Source organism: Haliotis cracherodii, unplaced genomic scaffold (genome assembly GCF_022045235.1).
Source record: "Haliotis cracherodii isolate W230 unplaced genomic scaffold, xgHalCrac1.p SCAF_14, whole genome shotgun sequence".
NCBI lineage: Eukaryota > Metazoa > Mollusca > Gastropoda > Lepetellida > Haliotidae > Haliotis > Haliotis cracherodii.
The window spans coordinates 34341368-34353867 of record NW_027266269.1 but is presented as its reverse complement, the minus strand read 5'-3'; the positions used below and the strand labels follow the sequence as shown (position 1 = coordinate 34353867).

Genomic DNA, 12500 nt, shown 5'->3' with positions numbered 1-12500 from the left:
TGAGTGAGTGAGCGAGTGAGCTTAATTTTGACTAAAATCATCAAAACGTTGAATTCAAATATTTAAGTATATTTTGTTTAAATTGCCACGTAGGTAAACTTTTACCATGTTTTAAGCCTACCCATGCTTGCCGTTAAGGCGACCAACGGGATCGGGTGGTCAGGCACACTGACTTGGTTGATGCATGTCATCGTATCCCTCATGCATGGATGGATGCCCATGATGTAAATCACTAGACTGTCTGGTCCAGACTCGATTATTTACAGACCGCCGTTATATTGATGGAATATTGCTAGGTGCGGCTTTACATAACAAACAAACAAACAAACAAACAAAGAAACAAAACATTTGAAATTAACATGGAGCCCTCCGAATTGAGGTCTTCTGAATATTTTCCAATATGTTTCACTTCAGCCGCTGCCTTTGGAGTATGACAATAGATGACATGGTGACGCGCTCCCTCCGACTCCGAGACACGCTGGGAATATCATCAGAGGAAAACATGCCGGAAGGTACTGACTCGGGATGGCCACTGATCATCCTGTTTCTTCACCTAGAAGACCGCCTCCGTGGTCTAGTGGGGGCACGGGTGGCCCAGTCGTCTAAGGCGCCGCGATTCGCTGTGCAGAGTTGCGTCCCTTGGGCATGCCAGAAACCTATGATTGTGGGTTCGAATCCCGGTTCGCCCTAATTATGTTTCTAGGTTTGTCAGCACCATACCCGTGCTCGTGGGTTTCACCGAAGCAGTAAACGTCTGAGACCTGCATCACTTTGGGCTTTCCTCCCACATTAATCTGACACGCAGCGATATAACTGGAATACTGGTAAAAGCGGCGTTAAACCCAACTCACTCACTCACTCACTCCTTGGTCTAGTGGTAGAGCGTCCGCTAAAAGACGTTATACCAAAAGACGTTAAAAGATGGTACTTGTTGTTACCCTGTCTGGCGCACAGTATAATGGGGCTAAAACAAGGACTGGTCGGCTGGGAGTCAGTATACTGTGTCTGAGTGGGGTATTCATGTTAAACTGCGGCATGGTATCTCAGTGAGCTAGCACTATAAATCGGCATCAGTCCGGACTAGTACTAGCAGCCACACACACACACACACGTACATGCACGTCGCTATATAAGTGCAATAATCTTGGACACGACGTTAAATCCCATTTCACCTCACCTCACCTTCTCCACGGTAACCCGGCGGAATAACAGGAAAGAGTTTGTCCCGGCACAAGGTGTTTTTTATCCACGGAGAGATATGAGGGAGGAATAAGTCCCAGAACCTCGTGTGTTTCACCTGTCGGAATATGAGGGCAGTAGAGATGTCCATCACCTCGTAGTTTACTTCCAATGATGTTTTTCTTCCTTTGAGACACACGGGTAGAATAGGCTGCAGTGCCTCATGCTCGTTTTCCTCTGGGACACACGGGTAGAATAGGCCCCAGTGCCTCATGCTTATCTCTCGTTGGGACACAAGGGTAGAATAGGCCCCAGTGCCTCATGCTTGTCTCTCTTTGGGAAACAAGGGTAGAATAGGCCCAAAGTGCCTCATGCTTATCTCTCTTTGGGAAACAAGGGTAGAATAGGCCCCAGTGCCTCATGCTTGTCCCCATTTGGGACACACGGCTAGAATAAGCCCCAGTGCCTCATGCTCGTCTTCCTTTGGGGCACACGGGTAGAATAGGCTCCAGTGCCTCATGCTTGTCTTCCTTTGGGACACACGGGTAGAATAGGCCTAAAGTGCCTCATGCTTGTCTTCCTTTGAGACACACGGGTAGAATAGGCTCCAGTGCCTCATGCTTGTCTTCCTTTGGGACACACGGGTAGAATAGGCCCCAGTGCCTCATGCTTGTCTTCCTTTGGGACACACGGGTAGAATAGGCCCTAAAGTGCCTCATGCTCGTCTTCCTTTGGGACACACGGGTAGAATAGGCTCCAGTGCCTCACGCTTGTTTCTCTTTGGGACTCACGGGTAGAATAGGCTCCAGTGTCTCATGCCTGTCTCCCGTTGGGACACACGGATAGAATAGGCCCCAGTGTCTCATGCCTGTTTCCCTTTGGGACACACGGGTAGAATAGGCCCCAGTGCCTCATGCTTGTCTCCCTTTAGGACACACGGGTAGAATAGGCTCCAGTGCCTCATGCCTGTTTCCCTTTGGGACACACGGGTAGAATAGGCCCCAGTGCCTCATGCTTGTCTTCATTTGGGACACACGGGTAAAATAGGCCCTAAAGTGCCTCATGCTCGTCTTCCTTTGGGACACACGGGTAGAATAGGCTCCAGTGCCTCACGCTTGTTTCTCTTTGGGACTCACGGGTAGAATAGGCCCCAGTGCTTCGTGCTCGTCTTCCTTTGGGACACACGGGTAGAATCGGCCCAAAGTGCCTCATGCTCGTCTCCATTTGGGACACACGGGTAGAATAGGCCCCAGTGCCTCATGCCTGTCCCCCGTTGGGACACACGGGTAGAATAGGCTCCAGTGCCTAATGCTTGTCTCCATTTGGGACACATGGGTAGAATAGGCCCCAGTGCCTCATGCTCGTCTTCCTTTGGGACACACGGATAGAATAGGCCCAAAGTGCCTCATGCTTGTCTCCCGTTGGGACACACGGGTAGAATAGGCCCCAGTGCCTCATGCTTGTCTCCATTTGGGACACACGGGTAGAATAGGCCCAAATTTTCTCATGCTCGTCTTCCTTTGGGACACACGGGTAGAATAGGCTCCAGTGCCTCATGCCTGTTTCCCTTTGGGACACACGGGTAGAATAGGCCCCAGTGCCTCATGCTCGTCTCCGTTTGGGACACACGGGTAGAACAGACTCAGTGCCTCATGCCTGGTTCCCCTTAGGACACACGGGTAGAATAGGCTCCAGTGCCTCATGCCTGTTTCCCTTTGGGACACACGGGTAGAATAGGCCCCAGTGCCTCATGCTCGTCTTCCTTTGGGACACACGGGTAGAATAGGCTCCAGTGCCTCATGCTTGTTTCCCGTTGGGACACACGGGTAGAATAGGCTCCAGTGCCTCATGCTCGTCTTCCTTTGGGACTCACGGGTAGAATAGGCCCAAATTGTCTCATGCTCGTCTTCCTTTGTGACACACGGGTAGAATAGGCTCCAGTGCCTCATGCCTGTTTCCCTTTGGGACACACGGGTAGAATAGGCCCCAGTGCCTCATGCTCGTCTTCCTTTGGGACACACGGGTAGAACAGACTCAGTGCCCCATGCCTGTTTCCCTTTGGGACACACGGGTAGAATAGGCCCCAGTGCCTCATGCTCGTCTCCCTTTAGGGCACACGGGTAGAATAGGCTCCAGTGCCTCATGCCTGTTTCCCTTTGGGACACACGGGTAGAATAGGCCCAAAGTGCCTCATGCTCGTTTTCCTTTGGGACACACGGATAGAATAGGCCCAAAGTGCCTCATGCTTGTCTCCCGTAGGGACACACGGGTAGAATAGGCCCCAGTGCCTCATGTTCGTCTTCCTTTGGGACTCACGGGTAGAATAGGCTCCAGTGCCTCATGCCTGTTTCCCTTTGGGACACACGGGTAGAATAGGCCCCATTGCCTCATGCTCGTCTTCCTTTGGGACACACGGGTAGAATAGGCTCCAGTGCCTCATGCTCGTCTTCCTTTGTGACACACGGGTAGAATAGGCTCCAGTGCCTCATGCTCGTCTTCCTTTGGGACACACGGGTAGAATAGGCTCCAGTGCCTCATGCCTGTTTCCCTTTGGGACACACGGGTAGAATAGGCCCCAGTGCTTCGTGCTTGTCTTCCTTTGGGACACACGGGTAGAATAGGCCCCAGTGCCTCATGCTCGTTTCCCTTTAGGACACACGGGTAGAATAGGCCCCAGTGCCTCATGCCTGTTTCCCTTTGGGACACACGGGTAGAATAGGCCCCAGTGCCTCATGCTCGTCTTCCTTTGGGACACACGGGTAGAATAGGCTCCAGTGCCTCATGCTCGTCTTCCTTTGTGACACACGGGTAGAATAGGCTCCAGTGCCTCATGCTCGTCTTCCTTTGGGACACACGGGTAGAATAGGCTCCAGTGCCTCATGCCTGTTTCCCTTTGGGACACACGGGTAGAATAGGCTCCAGTGCCTCATGCTTGTCTCCATTTGGGACACACGGGTAGAATAGGCCCAAATTTTCTCATGCTCGTCTTCCTTTGGGACACACGGGTAGAATAGGCTCCAGTGCCTCATGCCTGTTTCCCTTTGGGACACACGGGTAGAATAGGCCCCAGTGCCTCATGCTCGTCTCCGTTTGGGACACACGGGTAGAACAGACTCAGTGCCTCATGCTTGTCTCCCTTTAGGACACACGGGTAGAATAGGCTCCAGTGCCTCATGCCTGTTTCCCTTTGGGACACACGGGTAGAATAGGCCCCAGTGCCTCATGCTCGTCTTCCTTTGGGACACACGGGTAGAATAGGCTCCAGTGCCTCATGCTTGTCTCCCGTTGGGACACACGGGTAGAATAGGCTCCAGTGCCTCATGCTCGTCTTCCTTTGGGACTCACGGGTAGAATAGGCCCAAATTGTCTCATGCTCGTCTTCCTTTGTGACACACGGGTAGAATAGGCTCCAGTGCCTCATGCCTGTTTCCCTTTGGGACACACGGGTAGAATAGGCCCCAGTGCCTCATGCTCGTCTTCCTTTGGGACACACGGGTAGAATAGGCTCCAGTGCCTCATGCTTGTCTCCCGTTGGGACACACGGGTAGAATAGGCTCCAGTGCCTCATGCTTGTCTCCATTTGGGACACATGGGTAGAATAGGCCCCAGTGCCTCATGCTCGTCTTCCTTTGGGACACACGGATAGAATAGGCCCAAAGTGCCTCATGCTTGTCTCCCGTTGGGACACACGGGTAGAATAGGCCCCAGTGCCTCATGCTTGTCTCCATTTGGGACACACGGGTAGAATAGGCCCAAATTTTCTCATGCTCGTCTTCCTTTGGGACACACGGGTAGAATAGGCTCCAGTGCCTCATGCCTGTTTCCCTTTGGGACACACGGGTAGAATAGGCTCCAGTGCCTCATGCTCGTCTTCCTTTGGGACTCACGGGTAGAATAGGCCCAAATTGTCTCATGCTCGTCTTCCTTTGTGACACACGGGTAGAATAGGCTCCAGTGCCTCATGCCTGTTTCCCTTTGGGACACACGGGTAGAATAGGCCCCAGTGCCTCATGCTCGTCTTCCTTTGGGACACACGGGTAGAATAGGCTCCAGTGCCTCATGCTTGTCTCCCGTTGGGACACACGGGTAGAATAGGCTCCAGTGCCTCATGCTCGTCTTCCTTTGGGACTCACGGGTAGAATAGGCCCAAATTGTCTCATGCTCGTCTTCCTTTGTGACACACGGGTAGAATAGGCTCCAGTGCCTCATGCCTGTTTCCCTTTGGGACACACGGGTAGAATAGGCCCCAGTGCCTCATGCTCGTCTTCCTTTGGGACACACGGGTAGAACAGACTCAGTGCCTCATGCCTGTTTCCCTTTGGGACACACGGGTAGAATAGGCCCCAGTGCCTCATGCTTGTCTCCCTTTAGGACACACGGGTAGAATAGGCTCCAGTGCCTCATGCCTGTTTCCCTTTGGGACACACGGGTAGAATAGGCCCCAGTGCCTCATGCTTGTCTTCCTTTGGGACACACGGGTAGAATAGGCTCCAGTGCCTCATGCCTGTTTCCCTTTGGGACACAAGGGTAGAATAGGCCCCAGTGCCTCATGCTTGTCTTCCTTTGGGACACACGGGTAGAATAGGCTCCAGTGCCTCATGCCTGTTTCCCTTTGGGACACAAGGGTAGAATAGGCTCCAGTGCCATATGCATTTCCCCCCATTGGGACACACGAGTAGAATAGGCCCCAGTGCCATATGCATTTCCCCCCTTTGGGACACACGAGTAGAATAGATCCCAGTGCCATATCCATTTCCTCCCTTTGGGACACACGGGTAGAATAGATCCCAGTGCCATATGCATTTCCTCCCTTTGGGACACACGGGTAGAATAGATCCCAGTGCCATATGCATTTCCTCCCTTTGGGACACACAAGTAGAATAGATCCCAGGGCCATATGCATTTCCTCCCTTTGGGACACACAAGTAGAATAGGCCCCAGTGCCATATGCATTTCCCCCCTTTGGGACACACGAGTAGAATAGATCCCAGTGCCATATGCATTTACCCCCTTTGGGACAAGGGTAGATAGGCTCAAGAAAATCACATATCTCTCCCTTTGAGATAAAAGGGTAGGATAGGCCCTCTTGCAGAAAAGTATATGGCTGTTATAAATACTCATTGTAGTAATGGTAAAATCATCAGGTACCGACCAGTTGGATGACCGGGATTTTGTTAAGGAGACTGGATGTTGTTTCAGCTTCATCTACAAAACCCGATACATTATAAATTAGAATCATGAGCCTAAATGATTTTTTTTTTAAACGCCCTGCAACAATGTATTTTTATGGCAGGCAATTTTGTTTCCAACAGCCTGAAACAAATTAATTGGGTATGGGTTTTCTGGGTCAATTCATTTCTTTTGATAACATCCCAACCCCAACCCAGAATGTTAGTGAGTGAGTATGGTTTTACGCCGCTTTTAGAAATATTGCAGCAAGGGGATACCAGAAATGGGCTTCACACATTGTACCCATGTGGTGCCGAGAGAACGCCTTAACCACTAGACTGCCCCCCCCACCAGAATATTAAATTGTCGGCCCCCGGCATGTTTGTCGTAACAGATGACTAGACGTCTCAACGGAGATCTTTTGTGAGAATAAATGTACCTATAAGATATATATCTTATTAATATATCACCAGGTTTGTTTCAATAAATATTTATTATACTCTGTGTGGATTAAGCATTACTATTCGTCACCATTTTTGTCCTTTTCTGTTACATTTTCAATTTCCTTTTGAAATAAGTTTGTTAGGATGTTATACAATGTTTCTCAGGATATATATTTCACCGTATTGTAGAATGCTTTCCTTAGGCTTTTTTTATTTGAATCTGTTTGTAGTGATGGTTGGTCGCATCAAGAGCCTAAGCAAACATATCCAGGGAAGAAGAAACATCATGAGTCAAGATGCACCAGAGGTGAGATAGCCATCCAGTGTGTTCCTCAGTGAGTTATTCCCCTTAGATGTTAGCCCGGTGAGCTAGTTTGTTTGTCGGTTAACACCGCAATCAACAATATTCCAGCTATGTGACGGCGGTCTGTAAATAATCGAGTCTGGACCAAACAATCCAGTGGTAGACATCATGAGCATCGATCCACGCTATCGGGATAGGATGACGTGCATCAACCAAGTCAGCGAGCCTTACCACCCGATCCCGTTTGTCGCCTCTTACAACAAGCAAAGTCGTCTTAGAGTTATTTCCCTTTTTAGATATATCCCTTTTGAGCAGTATCATTAGGATGTATTTGTCCGAGACATGTTCGTCTTAGAGTTATTTCCCTTATTGGATATTACCCTTTTGGGCTGTATCGTCAGGAGGTATTTGTCCGTGACACGTTCGACTTTGAGTTATTTCCCTTGTTAGATATTGCCCTTCTGAGCTGTATCGTCAGGAGGTATTTGTCCGTTACATGTTTGTCTTAGAGTTATTTCCCTTGTCAGATATTACCCTTCTGAGCTGTATCGTCAGGAGGTATTTATCCGTTACGCGTTCGGCTTAGAGTTATTTCCCTTGTCAGATATTACCCTTCTGAGCTGTATCGTCAGGAGGTATTTGTCCGTTACATGTTTGTCTTAGAGTTATTTCCCTTGTCAGATATTTCCCTTCTGAGCTGTATCGTCAGGAGGTATTTGTCCGTGACACGTTCGGCTTAGAGTTATTTCCCTTGTCAGATATTACCCTTCTGAGCTGTATCGTCAGGAGGTATTTATCCGTTACATGTTTGTCTTAGAGTTATTTCCCTTGTCAGATATTGCCCTTCTGAGCTGTATCGTCAGGAGGTATTTGTCCGTGACACGTTCGGCTTAGAGTTATTTCCCTTGTCAGATATGCCCTTTTGTGCTGTATCATTACGGTGCATTTGTACTTGCGATATATTCCTCTTAAGAGTTATTTTCCTTGTGAGATATTCCCCTTTCGAGCTCTTCTGCTGGGGAGTAGTTTCCCCTGTGACATGTATTCTTTGGGTTTTTCCCTCATAAGATGTTCCTTTTGAACTAGATCGTTAGGGATTATTCAACTGAAGACATTTTACATATAAACGAGTAAAATGCATGGGACGTACCTGAGAGAAAATGAGAGAATCCAGTATAAAGTGATGCTGATTGTGTTCAATGCGAGACACAATAAAAAACCAACTTATATCAGCGAGCTTCTTGAAGAAAGAGTACGTGTCTGGGAGATCTCTCAGATCAAGCTGCCAGTCCCTACTCTCTGTGCCTAGTGTTAGAACGGCGACTTTTGGAGGTCGGAGTTTCGCCAAAGTTGCCCCTGAGCTATGGAATAGGCTGCCATTATTATACCTTTTGTCACTGATGTGTCAAATTTGGAATTGTCGTCCACATGTATAACAGTGTTGACACTCCTAATGAAAAAATAAGCAATCCACGCCCTAATATGATGTCACACCGCTCATTATGACGCAGAAAATATGACCTGAATGTCGACTATAAAAAAAACAAATTTCAAGCTCTCTGTTGTCACTAAACTTTGAAATACATTCTTTTAGTTGATTGCTATTGTATTATAGTAACCACACCTTTTCTTTTGATATTAGCTTTAGTAGTGATATGCTGCCGTCAAATTGGCTGTTTCAATCAGATGTGGTTTTGTGATTTGATACCTCTAATTAAGTAATTTCCAAATTCAGGTAGAACACTGTCTAAAACGGCGTTCAACCGTATGCTCTCTCCCTCACTGTTATAGGGAAAACCATCAGCCAAAGAAAAGCCAGCAGCCGTGTCTTCACAGAATCGTCGGAAGTCGATCCCAGCCAAATCTGTCAAAGAACAAGCTGCTATCTCAAAGGCCAAAGAACAGGTCCAGCAGGTCCAGCAGGTTCAACAGGTCCAGCAGGTCAAACAGGTCCAGCAGGTCAAACAGGTCGAGCAGGTCAAACAGGTCCAGCAGGTCAAACACAACCGCCGCCGATACAAGAAATACAGAGAGAAGCTTCATTGTGAGGTAAATTAACTGGTCAAACACGACCACCGCCGCTACAAGAAATACAGAGATAAGCTTCATTGTGAGGTAAATTAACTGGTCAAAAAACGACCCCCTCTGCTTCATGAAATACAGAGAGAAGCTTCATTGTGAGGTAAATTAACTGGTCAAATATGACCCTTGCCGCTTCATGAAATACAGAGATGCTTACTTGCGAGGAACGTTAACTGGTCAAACACGATCATCTCCGCTTCAAGAAATACAGAGATAAGCTTCATTGTGAGGTAAATCAACTGGTCAAACACAACCCCCTCTGCTTCCTGAAATACAGAGATAAGCTCATTGTGAGGTAAATTAGCTGCTCAAACACGACTATCACCACTTCATGAAACACAGAGATAAGCTACATTGTGAGGTAAATTAACTGGTCAAACACGGTCCTCTCCACTTCATGAAACACACAGATAAGCTTCATTGTGAGGTAAATTACGACCCGATCCCATTAGTCGCCTTTTACGCCAGCATGGGTTGCTGAAGACCTATTCTACCCCGGATCTTCACGGGTCGGCAGACAGAGTGATTCGGTCTTTGGCATTTATGTTTCTCCAAACGATGACGTCATATTTTTGTTCAAATTATTAGATTTAAGTATTTATGAAGAGATATTTGAATGAATACACAATGCTATTTAGAAAGTGGTCAAATGTAACTAATGTTATATTTGGGATAACACTTTCTTAGTAAAGTACAGATTCTAGTACTTTTTTGGATTGAGTCCCGTCCGGGATTCGAACCCACACCTGCCAGGGTGAGGGACCTAACCGCCAGCACACAAAGTCAGCCATCTAACCCACTCAGCCACCGAGGCTTCCACAAAAATGAAAGTCTGACAACTGGTAGTCTAGATCACGTACTTTGAGTACCCCCCTGACAAGTGTTAATTGGCACGGCTCCCATGGCCGAAAGCTATGAATACACAATGCCATTTAGAAAGTGGTCAAATGTAACTAATGTTAAAAAAAATCCAAAAAAGTACTAGAATCTGTACTTTACTAAGAAAGTGTTATCCCAAATATAACATTAGTTAGATATTTGAATATCAACGCCGACAGTAATATACTGATAAGCAGCTGTCTTTGTTAACATTTTAACCTGCTGGCTACACATACAGATTTGCTACAAAGCCGTAAGATGATGTTTCAAAACAAAGATTCAGATATTGCCCGAGTTGGTGCTGATAACTTAGAGCGAAAGAAACCACCTTGCCAGAAACGAGTCTGCCGACCCCCTGATTCGCATGATTCAGGGCCAAGTAAGAAGGGAGTCGGGGTGAGGTTTTACGCCGCTTTTAGCAATATTCCAGCAATATCACGGCGGGGGACACCAGAAATGGGCTTCACACATTGTACCCGTGTGGAGTTTCGAATCCGGGTCTTAAAGTACTCATGGAAATGAAAAAAACCCTGTTTTGCTGGATTTAATAATCGACACAAAGCATTACGTAGATGTAAATACGAAATAACAAAACAACTGGAAAAGTTCTAGTCTGGATTTGCTAGTTTTATCTCAGTGCCCAATACAAAATGTACTTTACAGGAGTTAATTTGAAGGCACTTTCAACATTAAAAAATATAACTAAGTCCAAATTGACATGGCAGAAACAGGCCTTAGGCATTATGCAAATAAGCCTGGAAAAAAGTTATCAAAACAATTATATAAATAACAGCTATGTTTATGTATATAATAATAATGACATGTAAGTTGTTGTTTCAGAAGGGAATATGTTACTTTTACATTCTGATATTTTGACGATGATTCACTATCCCACAATGCCCCTCACAAATCACTAACCACTGACAAATCACATGCACGTGGGTTTAAAGCACCTGTTTTCACCTGTCGTCAAGGTATCATAGGTCATGGACATTCACCTTGATCTACTAACACCTGGTTATGCTCAGTTTAACAATAGTCTATTTTGTTCATATTATTACAAACTTTTAGGTGTAAAAAGACATAAAAACCTGTGTTATGATGTATTTCTGCCAAGGCCCAATTAGTACTAATAGAGTTGTTGGAATATTTATATATTTTGTACACTAACTACATTTAATTAAAATCTGAGATCGAAAAAACTGTTTTTTTTTCTAATTTCCGTGAGTACTTTTAGGAGTGACGAGGGGAACGCTTTAACCACTGGGCTACCCAAAATTCGGATACACATTATATTTTTGCGACCCCTTAATAATTTAACTTCAAATTGCATCCTTTTCACAATTCAGATTTTGAATTCAATTTTATTTCAAATTGATTTAATTTTGACACATGTATGCTTTTTGCAGATGTACGGCCTCCTTGTTAATATGGCTGACCGATTGGGCGGGTACCTGTCCAGTCTGGACGCACCCCGAACCAGCGTCCTCAAGACGCAGGATGGACTCTCCCATTGACCAATACACTGTGGACCTCTGCCGCCATCATTAAGATGAACACTATTCATGCATTTAACAAGTCAGAACCATAATTATTCCTTTTTCGACAATGATTTTCTCACTGATACTTTCCTAAGCTTTAACACTATTATGGATATTGTCAGAATAGTATTGTTGAATGCATGTATTTCATATTCGTTTCGTTATTAGTGTAAAAGTAAATGGGATATTTACCCTGATGGAAGAACATGTTGATTTTGTGATGTTACCGTGTCAACCATTATGCATATCTGTTTCAGTCAATGTGTAAAATGACTGAACTTTTCACATAGGCAATTTGATAAAATAATTTTATTATGATACCGAAATCCAAACATTTTGATGTCGATTTTTATCATCCAGTGACTGAAAAGGGTTAAGATTAAAATGAAACGAAAGTCAATGTATATTTTTCTAAACCTTGTCTCTAATCCTAGCAAAATAAGTCGATTGTAATGATTGAACTTCTTAATAATTGACAGTCAATCAGTTAAATGAATGGACTGATTTTTCAGTCAGTATGTAAAATTGCCTAAGTTTATTACACGTTTTTACACTTTGACTGTAACATGTACGCACATGTAATATACAAGGATTTTCATAAACTTATTTTTTTAAAGTCTTTTACTTAAACCATGTATTTTACGTGTAAGATAATATTATGTCATAATTTAAAAGCAATACATGATTAATTAATGCAAATTTAATGATAATACTACCAATGTTTTATGTTAACAAGTCAAGTTTCCTAACTGTCATAATATATCTCGTTTTTATGTCATCAATAAACGTCATCCCTTAGTGCTGGTCGTAAGGTTATATGTATTGTTTTAACATACAGTGAGTGAGTTGGGTTTAACGTCGCTTTTACAGTATTCCAGTTATATCACGGCGTGTCAGCTTAAT

At 45.4% G+C, this 12500-nt stretch overlaps 1 protein-coding gene across 1 annotated transcript in view; it reads left to right on the top strand.

Annotated features, from left to right (window-relative positions):
* Positions 1 to 11573, top strand: part of LOC139460391 (MYCBP-associated protein-like) — a 40151-nt gene extending 28578 nt beyond the window's left edge. The window contains exons 18-21 of the mRNA XM_071241886.1: positions 415 to 512; positions 7022 to 7098; positions 8887 to 9144; positions 11466 to 11573. Coding sequence (XP_071097987.1) covers positions 415 to 512; positions 7022 to 7098; positions 8887 to 9144; positions 11466 to 11573 — 541 coding nt within the window. The remainder of the gene's footprint in view (positions 1 to 414; positions 513 to 7021; positions 7099 to 8886; positions 9145 to 11465) is intronic.
* The last annotated feature ends 927 nt before the right edge of the window (positions 11574 to 12500 follow it).